Source organism: Trichechus manatus, unplaced genomic scaffold, assembly GCF_000243295.1.
Source record: "Trichechus manatus latirostris isolate Lorelei unplaced genomic scaffold, TriManLat1.0 scaffold00075, whole genome shotgun sequence".
NCBI lineage: Eukaryota > Metazoa > Chordata > Mammalia > Sirenia > Trichechidae > Trichechus > Trichechus manatus.
This window is the reverse complement of record NW_004444011.1, coordinates 6,860,125-6,881,982: the sequence shown is the minus strand read 5'-3', so window position 1 is coordinate 6,881,982 and position 21,858 is coordinate 6,860,125. Positions and strand designations below refer to the sequence as shown.

Genomic DNA, 21,858 nt, shown 5'->3' with positions numbered 1-21,858 from the left:
TAATATGAACAGATCATTTCAATAGAAGCTTGTTCTGGCCTCTACTAAAATATAATGATTATGAAATTTGAACTTGAACCCTTATAGTTGTTAAAGAATTCTACTAAATATATCTCTATTAATGTCATAGTTATTTATGTTGGTAAAATGAAATTGAGGAGTCTTTGCCTGGTAAAATACGTTAATTAGAAATAGGAAGTGATTCTGTAAACAAATACAGAAATCATAAAGATGCAAAGATTACTCCAATAACCTCTCAACAGTAGAGTTACTAATAAGGTATTATAGACAAAGGAGTAGGTTATTGATCATAATTATTGATGTCATTATTTTATATAGGTTATTTTGGCTCATAAATGAAAATTGTGAAGGACATAAGACCCTGCTGAGACAAGGATATACCTTGAAATTTGCTTTCTTGTCCCTGATTTTGTTTTGGTTTTCGATGGTTCAAAGATTTACCGACCTTATATCATGGCTGCCTTTCTCTCAAAGTGCCAACTCAAAGGCCAGAATAGCCATATTCCAATTTTTTTCCACATTGAGAAAATCCTCTGCTATTATGAGTGTCCTTTGATATTTTTTTCAGCACCATTCCAAAAAGCTACCATTTCCTTATAATATACCATGTCAGTCTCTTTAGTAGGGCACTTCTCCTCACTTTTTAATCTCACTTGTATTAGATCTGTTAATGAGGCATTAAAGTGGAAAATTCTCTGCCGTGTCTATAATTTTTTAGTGTCGTCTGGAGAGGACAAAACCGCCACTGTTACTATACAGTTTTTCTAACTAAGTTGATCTAAATGTTTACTATCTAACAGCATCTAATATAAAGTTCTTTTAGAATGGCAGCAATTGAAGGTGAAAGCTGGCTTTCTCTACCTTGCTTTGTCTCTCATTAACTCAGGTTACTCAGAGTGGGTCTGTGATAAGACTAGGCTTTTGAGGTATATATGTAGGCAGATGTGAGTAATGGTTTCCTTGGAGACTCTGTACATAGGGTTCCTAGGGACCATGTTTTTGGTTAAGTAATGTCCAGGTCATTCCTAGCCTAGCTATCCCTCCTTTTAAAAATTTTTGCCAACAGTGTTAGCCAGAAGAGAATACCAGTTGTTTCCAGGATTAGCAGGCTAGGTCCTTTGAATCACAGCCTTGGTTCTGGTTGTATCAATTATTTCCTCCCTTGGAATGCAGTGTAGAAATTTATCTCCGATTTTCTAAGCCTTTTGTTGTTAGTAGTATTTTATTGCCTCAGGCCATGCTCTCCTTGGTCCATCATCTGGGTGGGATAAAAAGTCATAGTAATGTATTCTTTGTTCATTACCTTCCTCAAAAATGAAAGGTATGAGAAAGTGAGCTGAGTATAGTTTAGTGAGTTTTATACTATTATATAAGTCATAGTGGATTTCTGTTCATATATAAACTAATTATACTTAAACTTTAATCTCTAATTGACCACAGCATTCAAATGTTTTTGCTAAACTGTGTCTTATGTATTACATAAAGCACATTAGCTTATCACATTGCCTAACTATACTCCCTCTTATTAGTGGAGCCATTTAGACACTTGTTATGTGGATTCATTTGTAAGACCTTATGTGTTTTCCTCACCCTTTGCACACGCATGCATACACACATTTCCGCACTCTGGATTTGTAAGAATTCCACTACCTTTGGTTCTCCTGCCCCTCACGTCCCAGTCACTGTCTTATAATTTCTGTTCTTGCCGTTCTTTTGGACTGTTTAGGTGAATGTTTTCCTGCTTTTCTGGCCTGTTTCTTTTTCTACCCTTAAGTCACTGGCAACTTCTTTGCTGATTTCCTTTCTCCTCCCTCCCAACAGAAATTTCCATGCAGTATCGGCATGATGGAGCTTGTCCAACAACTAGTAAGTTGTCGAACTGGGTTGGTAACCCAGGCTTTTTGACTCTTACGCTAGTGATTTTTCTTGAATATATTATGCCACTGAATCTCTACATTTAGATTTTTCAAAATGCAGTTGGTTCTTAATTGAATAAATTTCTTTTTCGTACAAAGATACTGCTTGTCGTGTGTTCAGTATCTGTATTACTGTCAAATTGTGGGCATATTTTAATTATTGTTAGCCTGTGGTACTTCCATTGGTGGAATTGTGGCTTCTGTTCCCTGATGAAGTAATTTCTTCAGAATTTTGTTTTCCGTTAGTCTTAATGTTCATATAATTTAAAAAATTGTGTATTAATGTTAAGTAGCTTTCCTTCTTAGACATCTACATATGTTGAGACCTTGTTATACAGCATTCTAGGAAATGAGAATGTTTGATAGGGTTAGATGATATAATTAAATTTTTCTTTGTAATAAGTATTGTTGAGTATGACCTAAGGTGAATTTGCCTGTGCAGAACTGCATCCTATACAGACTCACTTTTAGCCAAACATTACATAGTTAGACTACTAAAACTTTTTAAAAAGTAATTAAAATTTGTGTATATTTATTACTAAGAAGATTATTGTCATCAATATGACAGTATGTCTAGCACTTTGATCTAAATTTAGGTAACGTATTGGGAAATGAAATACAGTATTAAGAAATTTATACTGTGTATACACTGAGCCAAACTTGCAGTTTAGGTGATTTAAGCACTGATACATGATAGACTTTTTGAGATTTTATTATATTGATTCGTCTATGCCTGTGTATTTCTTTTGTGTGTTTGAGAATGATCTTAACCTCAAGTCCTTTTTTCCTTACTTAAAAGCTTTCTCAGAGTTGCTGAATGCAATACACAATGGTAAGTTATATTAGAATCTTCTCTGGTGATTCATTTATCACAAAGGTTGCCTTTTGTAGAGAATCCCAATTGAAAGTCTGCATGTTCTTTTGATTGGATGAAGTTTAGCACTGCAGTGAGTCAGTTGTTCAACAAGTTGGTAAAAACATTGTAGAATGCCTACTGGAGGACGATAGGTTGGTAGTCCCTCAATTTGACTTTTATGTCTCTTTGTAAAAAGGCAGAATGATAATGATGGTGTTCTAACTTTAGGAAAGTCTTTTCTCTTTATTTTTGCAAATAGTTTTTCTAGTTCTTTTGAGCTGTCTCAGCAGTGCATTTAATTGGTACCTACATCAGGAATATGCTGTCTCTGCCATGAATTAGAATGTGAATTTCATTATTAAGCTTTTGGTTTATTAATGTATGGAATATTTTTATTATTTTACCCCTTTAGTGAATAAATGGAAGCTAACTTTTTAAATTGGGTCTAGTTTGGGACCCAATTTTACAGTGGAGTTGCATCTTCTGCATGTTTGGGTTCTGAAATCAGCGTATAAGGCAAATGCTATCATTTCTCACTTCTGCAACATAATTGCAATGAAGATCATTTTTGCAAAAATGTTTGAGGGTTTTTTCAGTTACCCAAAGACCTTCCTTAGTCTTTTGACATTCAAATCCAGTATCATCTTTGATTTTCTTTTTCAGTTATCAACTGATTTAACTCTTACTTGCTGAAGAATCTGTAAGCAGTTTTCAACACATTTTCATTAACTTTAGGAAATCTTGCATATTTTGCTGATGCAATTTAATTTACAGTCAATTTGCCTGGTGTTTGGATTATATTGTCAGATGTTTACAATATCAACAGCCAGCAAGAGACTAATGGCATGATGCGCAGACATACATACTAGTGTTGATATGAGGGTAGGTGGGGTTGGGGTGGGAAAACCATTTTATAAGCCATCATTTTATTAATGGATATATATTTAAAGTGATCTATTTATAACTCTTGCTTTCCTGTGCAGCCTGTAACCGCAGAGGCTGAGATAATGAATACCCCAGATATTGAGCGTTAGATATGTAGAAGAAAAAGGAATTGGAAATGTTCTTGAGAATAAACTAAACATGCTACTGTTCTGGAAGTATAAAAACTGAAGGGCTTGTCATCTTTTTCACTTTAACTCATTTCCGTCGAGTCGATTCCGACTCATAGCGACCCTATAGGACAGAGTAGAACTGCCCCACTGGGTTTCCAAGGAGCGGCTGGCGGACTTTTTGTTTAGCAGCCGAATGCTTAACCACTGTGCCACCAGTTTGCATAGGTGAATTTAGACTTGCTCTTTAATTCTTGGAATATTAGAATTTGGAGACTGACAGTTTCTAAAAGTATGCATGGGATAAAAAGAAAGCAGACATCATGGAGAGCAATTGTGATTGAACTGCCACATAAACCCTTTGATAGCATTATCAAGTGACAAAGTTCTGGGTTGTATTAATTTAAGGGTAATTGTCATGTTTCTTTATAGGTGAATGTCATAGGATTAATAACATAAACACAGTTTTCCTTTAAAATTTTGGGTTTTATGGGATTGTTTTGATAGAGAACTCTAACAGTGTAGTTAGATTCTTGTGTTTTCTTGATCACATAACATAGAGGAAAGAAATAAGTAGGGGGCTGATTATTTTTAATTACACGTATAGGATTGATACCCCGTGAATTGGTAATATTCAGCTTGTGGGAGATTGAGAGAGGCCGGAGAGTTAATGTCTTAGATTTAATTGGAAAAATAAGTATTTTCGTGTCTTCTGTCTCTCTTTTTTTAATTGTGCATTAAGTGAAAGTTTCCAGAGCAAATTAGATTCCCATTCAGGAGTTTGCACATAAAGTGTTACATGGCCTTGATTTCATTCCTCACAATGTGTCAACACTCTCCCCATTTTTGCCCTGTGTTCCCCGTTTCCTTTTATCCTGATTGTCTACCCCTTACTGCATGCTCATCTTTGCTTTTGGACAAATATTGCCCTTTTGATCTCGTATAATTGATTGTTCTAAGGAGCAGGTTTCCCTTGGGTATTATTGTTTGTTTTATGGGCTTGTCTTTTGTTTGCCTGGAAGATGGTCTCCGGGAATGGCATCACTTTCGGGTCAGAAGAGTGTCTTCAGGCCATTGTCTCAGGTTTCCCTCCAGTCTCTGTCAGACCAGTTAGTCTGGTCTTTTTTTGTGAATTTGATTTTGTGTTCTACATTTTTGTCCTGCTCCGTCTGGGACCCTCTGTTGTGATCCCAGTCAGAGCAGTTGGTAGTGGTAGCCAGGCACCATCTAGTTCTTCTGGTTTTGGGGTCATACAGGCTGTGGTTCATGTGGTCCATTAGTCCTTTAAGTAGTTGCTCCCTTGAGTTTTTGGTTTTCTTCATTCTCTTTTGCTGCAGATGGGAAGAGACTAGTAATTGTATCTTAGATGGCTGCTCGCAAGCTTTTAAAACCCCAGACACTACTGATGTCCCCCAAGCGCATAGTCCTTTGCCTTAATCCTACCAGATGTTTGGTTACGTCTGAGAGGTTTCCCTGACTGTGGCCCTTGTGTACTCTATTGTCTGTATTAATGTGTGAGGAGCACCTACAGTCATGTATGTAGAAATATCCATCACCTGTATCTGACAATGACTGTGCCCTTACACCCTCCCACACCTCTTGACATATCTATCTACATGTATATTCATTTGTAAATTATTGTTTGTTAATACTATTGTTGCAGGGTTGTCTTTGCTATAGTAGTTTCCGTAGTTGCCCTTTACTCTTGCATTCTTCTCAGTGTCTTCTCATGCCTTGGTCACGTTGTGCTGATTTCTCCCATATTATATATTGCCTTTCCCTTCACCAACATTTACATGTGTCTTCTAGCTATTTGGTAATTTCCCCTCGCTTCCCTCTCATCCCTGGTAACCGTCAAAGAATTTTTTTTTTCCTTTTTTTTTCCTGTGTATAAACCTTTGGTTGTTACTTTGCAATAGTGGTCTCATAAAATATTTGTGCTTTTGTGATTGACTTATTTCACTCAGCATAATGTCCTCCGAATCCATCCATGTTGCGAGATGTTTTGTGGATTCGTCATTATTTATTGTTGCATAGTGTTCCATTGTGTGTATGCACCACAGCTTGTTAATCCGTTCATCTGTTGATGGGCACTTGGATTGTTTCCATCTTTTGCTGTTGTGAATAATGCTGCAATGAACATGGATGTGCATATGTCTATTCGTGTCATGGCTTTTATTTCTTTAGAGTATATACCTAGGAGGGGGATTACTGGATCATATGGTATTTCTATTTCTACCTTTTTGAGGAAACGCCATACCATTTTCCATAATGGTTGTACCATTTTATGTTCCCACTAGCAGCATGTAAGAGTTTCAGTCTCCCTGCAACCTTGCCAACATTTGTTATTTTCTGATTTTTTAATTGTTAGCTTTTAAATTTATCTTCATAATATTAGCATTAGCAATAAAAAAGGGAGGTTGAGACTTGTCAGTAGGGAAAGGAAGGAAAAAGAAGAATTTATATTTCATATTATTTGCCTGGTGCACTGGTAGCACAATGGTTAAGAACGCATCTGCTAATCAAAAAGTCGACAGTTCAAATCCACCAGCTGCTCCTTGCAAACTCAATGGGGCAGTTCTGTCCTGTAGGGTCGTTATGAATTGGAATTGACTTGACAGCAGCAGATTTGGTTTGTTTTTTAATTATTTGCCTGGATTAGTTTTCTGTGGTTGCTGTAACAAATTACTACAAACTCAGTGGCTTAAAACGACACAAATTCATTATCTTACAACACAAATTTATTATCTTACAGTTCTGTAGGTTATGGGCCTCATGCCTTATGATACCTCATAAGGTATCAGTTAGCAGGCTTCTTTTTTTTGTGTGTGTGTCCTGACTCTAAAGGAAAATCCATTTCCTTTCTCCAGCTTCTAGAGGCTGCCCTGCTTCCACTGACTTTTGGCCTCCATTTTAAAGCTAGCAGTGTCAAGCCCAGCCCTTTTCATGCTGCCATCTTCTCTGGTTCTCTGATCACAGCTAGGAAAATTCAGCATTTGTGAAGACTGATGTTTAGATTGAGCCCACCAGAATAATCTTGGATAATCTCCCCATCTACAGGTTCTTAACTTAATCACATCTGTAAAGTCCCTTTTGTCATGTAAGGTAACATATTCACAGGTTCCAGGCATTAGGGTGTGGACAACTTTTTTGCAGGAGATGAGGGGCCTTATTTTGTCTACTACATTTCCTTACCATTATTCTAACTCCCTTTTTCAAAGAGGAATGACCTTCAGATTTAAGTTTTTTTTAACACATGCATTCTTGAATAATTTTGGCTTTAGCATTTTGTGTTGGTTAACTTTTCCCCCTTAGTTTACTAGTAACCTTCTGGTTGCCAATTCCAGGAAACAGTCAGGTTTCTATCTTAATTGATTTTGTTGTAGAGAAATGGTTGGCCACGCTTTTTTGTGGCATTTTGCATTTCATGACAACATTCTCCTCTTTCTCTTCTGTTAAATTAGGAAATATTTCAAAGACTAATATAAATATCATGAATTCATTTAATGATTGTTAATATTTTCCTAGATCTTTTTTGCAAATTTTATTATGAAATATTTGATACATAAAAACCAGTATGGATAAATTATATATATACACTAATAAAATGAACACTGAAAAACCTACCACCAATTTAAGAAACAGAATGTTACTAGCACTGTTGGATTTCATGCATGCTCTTCCTTGGTGCATTCTCTAAAGGCTGATTAACTACTGTCATGAATTTTGTTTATTGTACCTTTGCTTTGTTTTCCATGTTTGTTATGTATCAAACTACACCTCCCCATTCCATTTTCATACCTCCCTTTTCCTTTCCCAGAGTTAATGGCTCTCTGTTTCTCCAGTATCTCAGTATCTTTTTTTCTCTGATTTTTTTTTTTTTTATGCCAACAATTTCTTTCTTTGTGATACAAAGAGGGATAGGGAAGGAGAAATGAATAGAACAGGAAGCTTCTCTAAGACCCAACAAAAGACCTCTGGGCTTTGTAGAGGGAGTTGATGGCTTCTGATTCTTTTTCCACTCCTACCACTGTATTTCTCCCTTGTACCTTCTCTAGCTTTTGCTGGGTTCCTTGGTCCTGAGCCATCTTAAGTTCTAATCATCTCTCCTTCACTCTGCCCCTCAATGAAGGAGCATGGCTTAAGTGAGGGTGCTGGCCTGCATTAAGCTATACTAATTCAAGAATCTTGATTAGTTCTATACTGGCTTCCAATACCAGAGGATACCTTTCATTTGAAAGAAAAACCTCTGTTTTTCAGGTATGCCATCTTGATCATATTTTCCTCATACATAATCTACGTAGGATGTCTTTTCAAGGTAGCACTGCACCTGCATACACATTTCACTCTCCTCTTGTATAAAACATGATGTTGAACTAAATAATCTGTCAGTTCCCTTGAAACTCTAACATCATCTACTTCGGTGGCAGACCTTGTTCTCCTGATGCCTCCCAATTCTAGCTTTTCTTTGGATTGGCCAAGCCTGCCTTCTCTTTTATTCTCCATTTACTTTTTTTCCTCTGATTTATCTAATACGTATTTTTAAATTTCTTACTTGAACAAGTCCAACTTCATCATAGTTTTTTTCTTTTTTAATTATAAATGGGGATTTATTTATTTTCATTTTTTAGTGTACTTTATTTATTGTGCTTTAGGTGAAAGTTTACAGCTCAATTTAATTTCTCATATAAAAATTTATACACATATTGTTTTGTGACATTAGTTGCAATCCCCACAACATGACAGCACACTCCCCCTTTCTAACCCGGGTTCCCTGTGTCCATTCAACCAGTTCCTGTCCCTTCCTGCCTTCTCATCCTGCTTTTGGACAGGAGCTACCCTTTTGGTCTCGTATATCTGATTGAACTAAGAAGCACATTCCTCATGTGTATTATTTTTTGTATTACACGCCTGTCTAATCTTTGTCTGAAGAGTGGGCTTCGTGAATCGTTTAAGTGCTGGGTTAACAGTGCATCCGGGGGCCATAGTTTTGGGAGTTCCTCCAGTCTCTGTCAGACCATTAAGTTTGGTCTTTTTACATGAATTTGAGTTACGTTCTATGGTTTTCTCCTGCTCTGTCTGAGACTCTCTGTTGTGTTCCCTGTCAGGGCGGTCATCGGTGGTAGCCAGGCACCATCTAGTTCTTCTGGTCTCAGGCTAGTGGAGTCTCTGGTTCATGTGGTCCTTTAGTCCTTTGGGCTAATATTTTCTTTGTGTCTTTGGTTTTCTTCATTGTCCTTTGCTCCAAGTGGGATGGGACCAACTGATGTATCTTAGATGGCCGCTCTCAAGCTTTTAAGACACTTGACACCACTCACCAAAGTGGGATGCAGAACATTTTCTTAATAAACTTTGTTATGCTAATTGACCTAGATGTCCCCCAAAACTGTTCCCCAGGCCCCAGCCCCAGCTACTCTGTCCCTCAAAGTGTTTGGATGTGTTCAGGAAACTTCTTAGCTTTTTCTTTGGTCTAGTTGTGCTGACATCCCCTATATTATGTGTTGTCCTTCCCTTCATGGAAGTTGATCCTTGTCTACTATCTAGTTAGTGATTTCTCCTCCCCTCCTTCCCCAACCTCATAACCGTCAAAGAATGCTTCTTTCTGTGTGTAAACCTTTTCTTGAGTTCTTGTAATAATGGTCTCATACAATATTTGTCCTTTTGTGACTGACTAATTTCACTCAACCTAATGCCCTCCAGATTCATCCATGTTGTGAGATGTTTTGCGGATTCATCATTGTTCTTTATCATTGCATAGTATTCCATTGTGTATATGTACTGTAATTTTTTTATCCATTTGTCTGTTGATGGACACTTAGGTTGTTTCCATCTTTTTACTATTGTGAATAATGCGGCAATGAACATGAATCTGCATATGTCTATTTGTGTGACGGCTCTTATTTTTCTTGAGTATGTTCCTAGGAGTGTGATAGCTGGATCGTATGGTATTTCTATTTCTAGCTTTTTAAGGAAATGTCATGTTATTTTCCAAAATGGTTGTACCATTTTACATTCCCACCAGCAGTGTATGAGAGGTCCAGTTTCTCCACAACCTCTCCAACATTTATTATTTTGTGTTTTTTGGATTACTGCCAGCCTTGTTGGGGTGATGGCTAATGATCATGAACGTTTCCTCATATGTCTGGTAGCCTCCCGAATGTCTTCTTTGATGAAGTGTCTGTTCGTATACTTTGCCCATTTTTAAATTGGATTGTCTTTTTGTTGTTGAGGTGTTGGAGTATCTTGTAGGTTTCAGAGATTAGATGCTTATCAGATACATTGTAGTGAAAAATTTTTTCCCAGTCTGTAGATTCTCTTTTTACTCTTTTGGTGAAGTCTTTTGATTAGCATAAGTGTTTGATTTTTAGGAGCTCCCAGTTATCTAGTTTCTCTTCTGGTATTTGTGCATTGTTAGTTATGGTTTATATGTTATTTATGCCATGTGTTAGGGCCCATAGCATTGTCCCTATTTTTTCTTCCACAGTCTTTATTGTTTTAGATTTTATATTTACATCTTTGATCCATTTTCAGTTAGGTTTTGTGCATGGTGTGAGGTTTGAGTCCTGTTTCATTTTTTTACACATGATGTCCAGTTATGCCAGCACCATTTGTCTTTCCCCACTTAATGGACTTTGGGCTTTTGTCAAATATCAGCTGCTCATAAGTTGTTGGATTTACATCTGGGTTCTCAATCTGTTCCATTGGTCTGTGTGTTTTTTGTTGTACCAGTACCAGGCTATTTTGACTACCATGGCAGTTTAATAGGTTCTAAAATCAGGTAGTGTGAGGCTTCCGACTTTGTTCTTCTTTAGTAATGCTTTACTTATCTGGAGTCTTTTCCCTTTTCGTTTAAAGTTGGTGATTTGTTTCTCCATCTTGTTAAAAAATACTTTTGGAATTTGGATCAAGATTGCATTATATCTGTAGATTCCTTTAGGTCAAATTGACATTTTCACAGTGTTGAGTCTTCTTATCCATGAGCATGGTATGTTTTTCCACTTATGTAGGTCTCTTGTTTCCTTGTAGTACTGTTTTGTGGTTTTCTTTGTATAGGTCTTTTATGTCTCTGGTTAGATTTATTCCTAACTACTGTATCTTCTTGGGTACTGTTGTAAATGGTATTGATTTGGTGATTTCCTTTTTGAAGTTCTCTTTGTTAGTGTAGAATAATCCAATGGATTTTTGTATGTTTATCTTGTATCCTGGTAATTTGCTAAAATCTTCCAGTAGTTCCAGTAGTTTTCTTGAGGATTCTTTGGGATTTTTCTCTGTATAAGATCATATCATCTGCAAATAGAGATACTTTTCCTTCTTCCTTACCAGTTTGGATGCCCGTTATTTCTGTTTTTAGCCTAATTGCCCTGGCTAGGACCTCCAGCACAATGTTGAATAAGAATGGTGATAAAGGGCATCCTTGTCTGGTTCCCGTTCTCAAGGGGAATGCTTTCAAAGTCTCTCCATTTAGGATGATGTTGGCTGTTGGCTTTGTATAAATGCCCTTGATTATATTGAGGAATTTCCCTTCTTTTCCTGTTTTGCTGAGTTTTTGTCATGAATGGGTATTGGACTTTGTCAAATGCCTTTTCTGCATCCATTGATAAGATCGTGTGATTTTTCTAAGTTTAAACAAATCTTTTATTTCTTGTTATTGCCTTAACTTCCTGTCCATATAAAAGTTATATGACTACACTGTTTATTCCCCCTTTTTTGTTTTGACAGTTATTGTTTGCATATTGATGTCTCTGGTTCCCTATTTTCAGTGTTTTCGCTTTGACTTGTTTTTGTGACTTCCCTATCTGGGTTGATAACTCGTTGATCTGTCCTGTGTTCTACTCTTGGATTGTTGTCTGGTATTGTTGGTTCTGTAACCGCAGGACTCCCTTCAGTATTTCTTGTAAGTTTGGTTTGGTTTTTACAAATTCCCTCAACTTATGTTTATTTGGAAATGACCTAATTTTGTCATTGCATTTGAAAGACAGTTTTGCTGGATATATAATTCTTCGCTTGCAGTTTGTTTCTTTCAAGGCTTTATATGTCATCCCATTGCCTTCTTGCCTGCATGGTTTCTGTTGAGTAGTCAGAGCTTAGTCTTATTGCTTCTCCTTTGTAGGCAACTTTTCTTTTATCCCTAGCTGCTCTCATGATTCTGTCTTTGGTTTTGGCAAGTTTGACTATGATACATCTTGGTGACTTTCTTTTGGAGTCTACCCTGTATGGGGTTCATTGAGCTTCTCGGATATATATCTTCTCGTCTTTGATGATGTTAGGGAGGGTTTCTGCCAGCCAGTCTTCAACAGTTCTCTGTGTTTTCTGTTATCCCTCCTGTTCTGGTACTCCAGTCACTCATGGGTTTTTCCTTTTGATAGTATCCCACATAATTCTTAGGTTTTGTCATGGATTGAATTATGTCCCCCAAAAAATATGTTTATCAATTTGGCTGGGCCATGATTCCTCATATTTTGTGATTTTCCTTTATGTTGTAAATCCTGCCTCTATGATGTTAATGAGGGAGGATGGGTGGCAGCTGTGTTCCTAAGGCAGGACTCAGTCTACAAGATTGCATTGTGTCATGAGGCAATCTCTTGAGATATAAAAGAGAGAAGTGAGCAGAGAGATGGGGGAACCTCATACCACCAAGAAAGCAGTGTCAAGAGCAGAGCGTATCCTTTGGACCTGGGGTCCCTGCGTGGAGAAGCTCCTAGTCGGGGGGAACACTGACGAGAAGGCTGACAGAGATAGAAAGCCTTCCCCTGGAGCTGATGCCCTGAATTTGGACTTTTAGCCTACTTTCCTGTGAAGAAATAAATTTCTCTTTGTTAAAGCCATCCACTTGTGGTATTTCTGTTGTAGCAGCACTAGATAAGTAAGACAGGCTTTCTTCAGTTTTTTTAATTCTTTTTTCTCATGTTTCCTCAGATCAATTAGTGTCAGGGATTTATGTTCAGTCTCACTAATTTTGACTTCATTGCCTCAATTCTGCTCCTGTGACCTTTTATTGAGTTTTCTAATTCTGAAATTTTATTGTTAATCTTTTGAATTTGTAGTTGCTGTCTCTGTGTGGATTCTTTCACCCTATTAATTTTGTCCTTTTTTTCTTGTATTGTTTTTCCAAATTCCTCTATTGCTTTGTCTGTGTATTCCTTGGCTTAGTCTTAGTTTTGCCTGATTTCCTTCCTGATCTCTTGGAGAGCTGTGTATATTAGCCTTTTGAATTCTATCTCATGTAGTTCTGTTACCTTACCTTCCTCTGAAAGGTTTCATGGTTCTTTATTTTGGTCACTTGCTGGAGCCATCTTGACCTACTTTTTTTTTTGGTTATTGCTTTTTGATTGTACTTCAGGTGAAGGTTTACAGAACAAATAGTTTCTCATTAAACAGTAGTACACATATTGTTTCATGACATTGGTTGACAACCCCACGACATGTCAACCCTCCCACTTCTCGACCTTTTTTTTGTTGTTGTTGAAAATATATGTAGCCAAAGATACACCATTTCAAAAATTTCTGCATGCACGGTTCAGTGACATCGACTACACTCTTCCCAGTTGTGCTGCTATTCTCACTTTAGATGAAGGTTTACAGAATAAAATAGTTTCTCATGAAACAGTACACATGTTGCCCTGTGACAATGGTTAACAACCCCACTACATGTCAACACTGTCCTTACTCAACCTTGGGTTCCCTATCACCAGCTTTCCTGTCCCCTTCTGCCTTCTAGTCCTTGTCCCTGGACTGCTGTGCCTCATTAGTCCCGTTTTGTTTTATGGGGCTGTCCAATCCCTGGCTGAACGGTGAACCTCGGAAGTGACTTCACCATGGAGCTGCTTCTTATGTGATTTGAAATTGACTGTTGTCTCCAAGGCATCAGTAAGTTATATATTTATTTATTGTATGTTTGTTTATTGTGACCTAGTTTTTTGTTTTGTTCTGTTTTGATACGCCCATGTAGGCTGGGTGTGTGAACTACTTTGGTTATTGGCATCTTTGAAGCTCTCACGTCCTGTCTCCGGTTGGTCAGAGCAGCTACTAGATCTGTGACCCCTGGAGTCTGTTCACTTTTCTTGGTGCGAGTGTGGCACAGGTGTCCAGGTTGTCGGTCACCGAGTGTGTCGTGCAGTCTCACCTACAGTCCTAGATGGGCAGGCCTGCATAGTGGTGTTTGGAGCAGGCACAGGTATCTGGCTGCAGTAGCTGGCTGTGTGTGGAGCAAGGCAGGGGGCTGACAGCTGCCCCTGGGAGTCTGGGTGGAAGACGTGTCTCTATCCCCTAGAGAGCATATTGGAGGGGTACTATAGCTGGTCCTTAGTTACCTGGTGCTGTTGGCTGGAGGGAGTGGGAGGCACCGCTTATTCTCAGACCCCTGTCGTGGTGGCTCGATGGATTAAGTGGCACCGCCAGCCCTCAGGCACCTGGTGTTGGTCGGTAAAGCCCCTGCTTAAGGGGCAGAGAGGTGTCAAATGTCACAAATTTGGGCCTCCCTCTTGGCTGCTGCAGTTGAAAATGGGCTTCAGGTGTATGCCCTGCTATTTTTTGGTAATGAAGTCACATGGTGTTGAATCGACCCACAGGTCTAGGCAGGGGTGAAGGGTGTTGAAAGTCTGTGGACCCCTTACGCTAGTGGCTGGGCAAAGGGGCAGGTCCTTGTGACCCGCCCTGAGTTCGTTTTTTAAAGCCAGGAGACTAATGTGGGTGGGGATAGCCCTGAGACTTAGCAGGTGTGGCAGTGGTTGAGTACTGCCTGACTGGTGTGGGAGTGGAGCAGGGTGGTGGGTGGGTGAGGGGAAGGAAGCACTTCTTCACTGTGAAACTCTGGGGAGGGGAGGGATTATTTTGCCCCCACATGGTAGGTTAGGTGCTAGCACTTAACTTTCGCAGTTTCAGTGCCACTTGCACCTGGCTCCGCAGGCATATGCAGATTTGCCACCACCTGGCCTCACCTGACATGGTGAGATGCATTCTGAATGCTACTGCTCACCTCAGCCCTGGCGTGCCAGCATACCCAGCCAGCAGGGTGCTGGTGACCTCGTGACTGGCACTTCTCCGCTGCTTTTGAATTGTCTGTCCTTCCGCCTGCCACTCAGTCCAACTCTTCAGCTTTGTCTTTGATTATTAGAGCTCCTAGTTTGTCACATGTAATCGATTCACTTGTTTTTTCAGGTCTTTGTTGTAAGAGGGGACGACAGGAAGCGTCTGACTATTCTGCCATCTTGTCCTGTTCCCTTTAGTGTACTTTAGATGAAGGTTTACAGAGCAAGTTAGATTCTCATTAAACAATTAATACACATTGTTTTGTGACATTGGTTGCCAATGCCACGACATGTCAGCACTCCCCTTCTTGACCTTGGGTTTGATACTTTTTTTAGTCGAGAAATAAAATCCACATCACATAAAATTCACCATTTTAATGTGTACAATTCAGTGGTTTTTAATATATTCACAGTGTTGTGCAACTGTTACCACTCTGTAATTCTAGAACATTTTCATTACCCCAGAAAGAATCTCCATATCTTCCAATTTCTTCCTTTCTCCATCCCATGCAAACACTAATCTGCTTTCTATCTCAATGGATTTGCCTGTTCTGGACATTTCATGTAAATGGAAGCATACCATACGTGGCCTTTAAGTCTGGTTTCTTTTCATTTAGCTTAAGCTTCAGTTATGTTGTAGTATGCATCAGTACTGCGTTCTTCTCTGTGTCGGAATAATGTTCATGGTATACATATACTACATTTTGTTTATCTATTCATTAGCTGATAGACATTTGGGTTGTTCCCTCTTCTTGGCTTTTATGAATGATGCTGCCATAAATGTAGGTGTGCAAGTTTTTGCGTGAACATATGTTTTCATTTTTCTTGGCGTATTTCTAGTGGAATTACTGGGTCATATTGTAATTCTATGTTTCACTTTTTGAGGAACCACCAAACAGTTTTACACAGAGGCCATACCATTTTACATTCTCACCAGCAATGAATGGGAGGTCCAGTTCCTCCACATCCTCACCAACACTTATTGCCTGTCTTTTTTTATTATAGCCATCCTAAACCCAGACATCCTGCTGTGCAGTTGATCCTGACTCATGGTGATCCCATGTGTTGCAGAATAGAGCTGCTCCATAGGGTTTTCTTGGTTGTAATTTTATGTGGGCAGATCATCAGGGTTTTCTGTTGAGGTGCTGTTCGGTGGGTTTGAACCACCAACCTTTAGGTTGGTAATTGAGCCCAAACCATTTGTGCCACTCAGTTACCACCCCCCCAAAGAAAAACAAAAAACCCCACATTGCCACATTGCCATTGAGTTGACTCCTACCCATACTGCTTTAAATAAAAGAAAAAAAATTAGCATAGCATGCTTACAAAAATACATTGCCAGGAGGAGGATGCTGTTCGCAAACAAACGTAGAAGGCGTGCATTTGCATAAAAATACCTATTTTTCTTTTTCTGTTGCTTGCGCTTTTGGTGTCATAATTAAGAAACGGTTGCCTAATCCAAGGTCAGATAGACTTACACCTTTTTTTCCCTAAGAATTTTATAGTTTCAGCTCTTATGTGTAGGTTTTTGATCTATATTAAGTTAATTTTTGTATATGGTATGAGTTAGGGCTCCAAATTCATTATTTTGCTTATGAGTATCTAGTTGTCCCAGCTCTATTTGTTTATTCTTTCTCCATTGAATGGTCTTGGCACCCTTGTTGAAAAATCAGTTTGCCATGCATGTATGAATTTACCTATGGACTCTCAGTTTTATTCCATTTTTCCATATGTCTATCCTTATGCCAGTACCAAACTGTCTTGATTACTGTAACTTTGTAGTAAGTGTTGAAGATTAGAAAATATGAGTCCTCCCACTTCATTTTCTTTTTCAGGACTATTTTGGCTATTTGAGGTGCCTTGCAATTTCATACGAATTTTAGAGTCAGCCTGTTCATATCTGGAGAGGAAAAGGCAGTTTGAATTTTGATGGATACTGCATTGAATCTGTAGATCAGTTTGGAAACTTTTGCCATCTATAGTTAGTCTTCCAATCCATGAACATGGGATACCTTTCTATTTGTGTCTCCTTTTATTTCTTTAATCAGAGTTTTGTAGTATTCATTGTGCAAGTCTTGCACTTTTGTGGTTAAATTCATTTCTGAGTATTGTACTCTTTTGACAGTATTACAAATGGAATATTTTATTTTTGGATTGTTCATTGCTGGTGTATAGAAACACAACTGTATTTTGTGTGTTCATCTTGTATCCTGCAACTTTATTGAATTAGTAGCTCCCATTGTTTTCTGTTTGGGTGGAGGGGAGGGGGTTCTTTGGGATGTTCTGTATATAGGATCATGTCATATGCAAGTAGATATAGTGTTCCATTGCTGTTGATTCGATTCCGACTCACAGTGACCCTATAGGACAGGATAGAACTGCCCTGTAGGGTTTCCGAGGCTGTAAGTCTTTATGGAAGCAGACTGCCACATCTTTCTCTCACAGAGTGGCTGGTGGATTCGAACCACTGACCTTTTGTTTAGCACCTGAGTTCTTAACTACGGAGCTACCAGGGCCCCTTAGAATTAGTGTTGCTTCTTCCTTTTCAGTTTGGATGGCCTTAATTTTTCTTGCCTAATTGCCCTGGCTAGTGCAATGTTGAATTGCAGTGGTGAAAATAGGATTCCTTGTCTTGTTCTTGTTCTTGTCTTAGGGTGAAGGTTTTCAGTCTTTCACCATTGAATATAATGTTGGTTGTGGGTTTTTCACACATGCTTTTTATTGGTTTGAAGAAGTTGCCTTCTACTCCTAGTGTGTTGAATGTTTTTTCCATGAAAGGATGTTGGATTTCTGCATCTGTTGAGATATTGAAGCAGTATTTTTTATTTATTCTGTTAATATGGTTGATTACATTCTGTTAATATTACGTTGATTGATTTTCATATATTGAGCCAATCTTGTATTCCTGGAATAAATCCCACTTGGTCATGATATATAATCCCTCATCATATGGTATTCTTTTCATAACCTGCTGGATATGGTTTGCTAGTATTTTGCTTAGAATTTTTGCATCTGTGTTTGTAGGGCATATTGGTCTATAGTTTTCTCGTGATGTTTTTGTCTGGCTTTGGTATCAGGCAGGATAATATAGGACTAATAGAATGATTTAGGAGGTGTTCCTTCTACTTACATGTTTTGGAATAGTTGGAGAAGGGTTAGTGTTAATTCTTTGTTTGGTAGAATTCATCAGATAAGTCATCTGGTCCTGGGCTTTTCTTTGTCGAAGTCTTTTTAAGATTCAATTTCAATATAATCTTTTTATAGGTGTATTCAGATTATCTGTTTCTTCTTCTGTCAGTTTTGATTGTGTTTTTTCCAAGAATTTGCCCATTGCATCTGCATTATCTAATTTGTTAGAATATAATTGTTATTAGTATTCTCTTGTAATCCTTTTTACTTACATGTGATCAGTACTAATACTCCCACTTTCATTCCGATTTTAGTAATTTGAGTCTTCTTTTTTTCTTTATCAGTCTAGCTAGATTTATCTTTCCTTTTTAATTGTGGTTAGTATATATATAAAACAAAACTTTATCCATTTCAACATTTTTTTTTACATATACAGTTCAGTGAAGTTGGATAATGCAAAGTTTATCCCTTTGTGACTGACTTATTTCACTTGGCATAATGTATTTATTGTTCATCCATGTTGTACCATGTATGAGGACTTCATTTCCCTTTATCACTGAGTAGTGTCCCATTGTATGTATTTACCATATTTTGTTTATCCATCCATCTGTTGATGGACATTTAGGTGGTTTCTACCTTTTGACTATTGTGAATAGTGCTGTAGTGAACACTGTTGTACAAGTGTCTATTTGTGTTCCTGCTTTCTTTTTTTTTTTGGATATATACCTAGGATTAGAATTCCTGGATTATATGGTAATTCTGTGTTTTAATTTTTTGAGGCACCACCATAGTCTTTTCCATAGCAGTTACCATTTTGCATTACCACCAGTGATGGATGGGGTTATAATTTTTCTACATCCTCACCAACACCTGTTGTTTTCTGTTCTTTTGATCGTAACCAGCTTATGGGGATGAAGTGATATCTCATTGTGGTTTTGATATCCATTTCCTAATGACTAAGGAAGGGAGTCCTGGTGGTGCAATGGTTAAGCACTTGGCTGCTAACCAGAAGGTTGGCAGTTCAAACCCACCAGTGGCTCCACTCTTGAAAAGACTTGGCAATCTGCTCCCGTAAAGATTTCAGCCTAGGAAACCCTATGTGGCAGTTCTGCTCTGTCCTGTAGGGTTGCTGTAAGTCAGAATCGACTTGACAGCACACAACAACGACTAATGCCATCGAACATCTTTTCAGGTGCTTGTTGGCCATTCGTATTTTTTCAATGAAATGTCTATTCAGGTCCCCCTACCCCATTTTTTTAAATTAGATTTTTGTAAGTTGTTTAGTTATAGGAGTTCTTCATATATTATTGATATTAAACCCTTATCAGAGACGTGGTTTCCCAAATTCTTCTCCTGATCTTTAGTTTCTGTCTTCAACTTTGTTGATAAAGTTTTTGATGCACAGAAGTTTTTAATTTTGATCATGTCTACTTTTTCTATTTTGTCTTTTTTTAAAAATTGTATGTTAGATGAAGGTTTCCAGAACAAACTAACTTCTCATTAAACAGTTATTGCACATACTGTTTTGTAACATTGGATACCAACCCCACAACATGTCAATACTCTGCCTACTCGAACTTGGGTTTCGTATTACCAGCTTTCCTGTCCCCTCCAGCCTTCTAGTTCTTGCCCCTAGGCTAGTATGCCCCTTTAGTCTCGTTTTGGTTTATGGGCCCATCTAATCTTTGGCTTAAGGGTGAACCTCAGGAGTGACTTCATTACTGAGCTTAAAGGGTGTCCAGGGGCCATACTTTCAGGGTTTCTCCAGTCTCTGTCATGACAGTAAGTCTGGTCTTTTTCTGTGAGTTAGAATTTTGTTCTACATTTTTCTCCAGCTCTGTCTATGACCCTCTTGTGATCTCTATCAGAGCAGTCAAATAATGGTAGCCAGGCACCATCTAGTTGTACTGGACTCAGTCTGGTGGAGGCTGTGGTAGTTGTGGTCTGTTAATCCTTTGGACTAAACTTTCCCTTGTGTCTTCAGTTTTCTTTATTGTCCCGTGCTCCCGATGGGGTGAGACCCAGTGGAGTATCTTAGATGGCCACTCCCAAGCTTTTAAGACCCCGGACGCTACTCACCAAAGTAGAATGTAGAACATTTTCTTTATAAACTAGGTTATGCCAGTTGAGCTAGATGTTCCCCAAGACCATGGTCCCCACAGCCTTCAGCCCAGCACTTCGATCCCTCAGGGGGTTCTATATATGTATGTGGAGCTTCCATGACCTTTCCTTGTACAGGTTGTGCTGGCTTCCCCAGTATTGTGTACTGTCTTCACCAAAGTTACCACTTATCTATGGTCTATTTAGTGTTTTTTCTTCCCTACCCCCCCCTTCTTTCGTAATCATCAGAGATTGTTTCTTTTTGTATGTAAACCTTTTCATGAGTTTTTATAGTAGTGGTCTCGTACAGTATTTGTCCTTTTGTCATTGACTTATTTCACTCAGCATAATGTTGTCCAGATTCATCCATGTTATGAGATGTTTCACAGATTCAACATCGTTCTTCGTTATTGCATAGTACTCCGTTGTGTGTATGTATTATAGTCTGTCTATTCATCTGTTGATGGGTATCTAGGTTGTTTCCATCTTTTTGCTATTGTGAACAGTGCTGCAGTGAACATGGGTGTGCATATGTCTATTCGTGTGAAGCCTCTTATTTCTCTAGGACATATTCCTAGGAGTGGGATTGCTGGATCATATGGTATTTCTATTTCTAGCTTTCTAAGGAAGCGCTATATCGTTTTCCAAAATGGTGGTACCATTTTGCATTCCTACCAGCAGTGCATAAGAGTTCCAATCTCCCCGCAGCCTCTCCAACATTTGTTATTGTCTGTTTTTTTGACTGCATGCCAGTAATGCTGGAATGAGATGGTATCTTGTTGTGGGTTTGAGGTGCATTTCTCACAGGACAAGTGATCGTGAGCATTTCCTCATGTGTCTGTTAGCCACTTGAATGTCTTCTTTGGCGAAGTGTCTGTTCATTTCCTTTGCCTATTTTTAAATTGGATTATTTGCCTTTTTGTTGTAGAGGTGTTGGATTTTCCTGTCGGTCTTAGAGATTAGACCTTTGTTGGATTTTCTCCAAGTCTTTAAGTTCTCTTTTTACTCTTTTGGTAAAGTCTTTTGCTGAGCATAAGTGTTTAATTTTTAGACCATCACAGTTTCTAGCTTATCTTCTGCAGTTGGTGTGTTGTTATGGTTTGCATCCTGTTAATGCTGTGTATTAGAGCCTCTAGCATTGATCCTATTGTTTCTTCTATCGTCTTTACAGTTTTGGGTTTTATATTTAGGTCTGATCCATTTTGATTTAGTTTTTGTGTATGGTGTGACGTCCTGTTTCATTTTTTTTTGCAGATGGACATCCAGTTTTGCCAGCACCATTTGTTAAAAAGACTGACTTTTCCCCATTTGATGAACTTTGGGCCCTTGTCGAAGATCAGGTGACCAGAGGTGGATGGATTTACATCTGGGTTCTCAGTTCTGTTCCATTGGTCAATATATCTGTCATTGTACCAGTACCAGACTGTTTTGACTACCATAGCTGTATAGTATGCTCTGAGATCAGATAGTGTGAGTCCTCCTACTTGATTCTTCTTCTTCAATAGTGCTTTACTTATCTGGGGCCTCTTTCATTTCTGTATAAAGTTAATGATTAGTTTTTCCATCTCTTTAAAGAATGTTGTTGGTGTTTGGGTTGAGATTGCATTGTATTTGTAGATTGCTTTGGGTAGAATACACGTTTTCACAATGTGTATCCATGAGCATGGTGTGTTTTTCAATTTATGTAGATTTCTTTTGGTTTCTTGCAGTAGTGTTTTATAATTTTCTTTGTATAGGTCTTTTACATCCCTGGTCAG

The 21,858-nt window shown here is 38.3% G+C and overlaps 1 protein-coding gene across 9 annotated transcripts in view; it reads left to right on the top strand.

The window, feature by feature from the left end:
* The window catches only part of MLLT10 (MLLT10 histone lysine methyltransferase DOT1L cofactor), a 332,811-nt gene that overhangs the window by 265,304 nt on the left and 45,649 nt on the right, over positions 1-21,858 (top strand). For 6 of the 9 annotated variants that reach the window (XM_023735053.1, XM_023735047.1, XM_023735048.1 and 3 more), the window contains 2 exons: positions 1,843-1,887; positions 2,737-2,769. The exons of 1 other annotated variant lie outside the window; for it this stretch is intronic. In XM_023735053.1, coding sequence (XP_023590821.1) covers positions 1,843-1,887; positions 2,737-2,769 — 78 coding nt within the window. The remainder of the gene's footprint in view (positions 1-1,842; positions 1,888-2,736; positions 2,770-21,858) is intronic. 2 more of the 9 variants (XM_023735052.1, XM_023735049.1) reach the window with 1 other exon arrangement.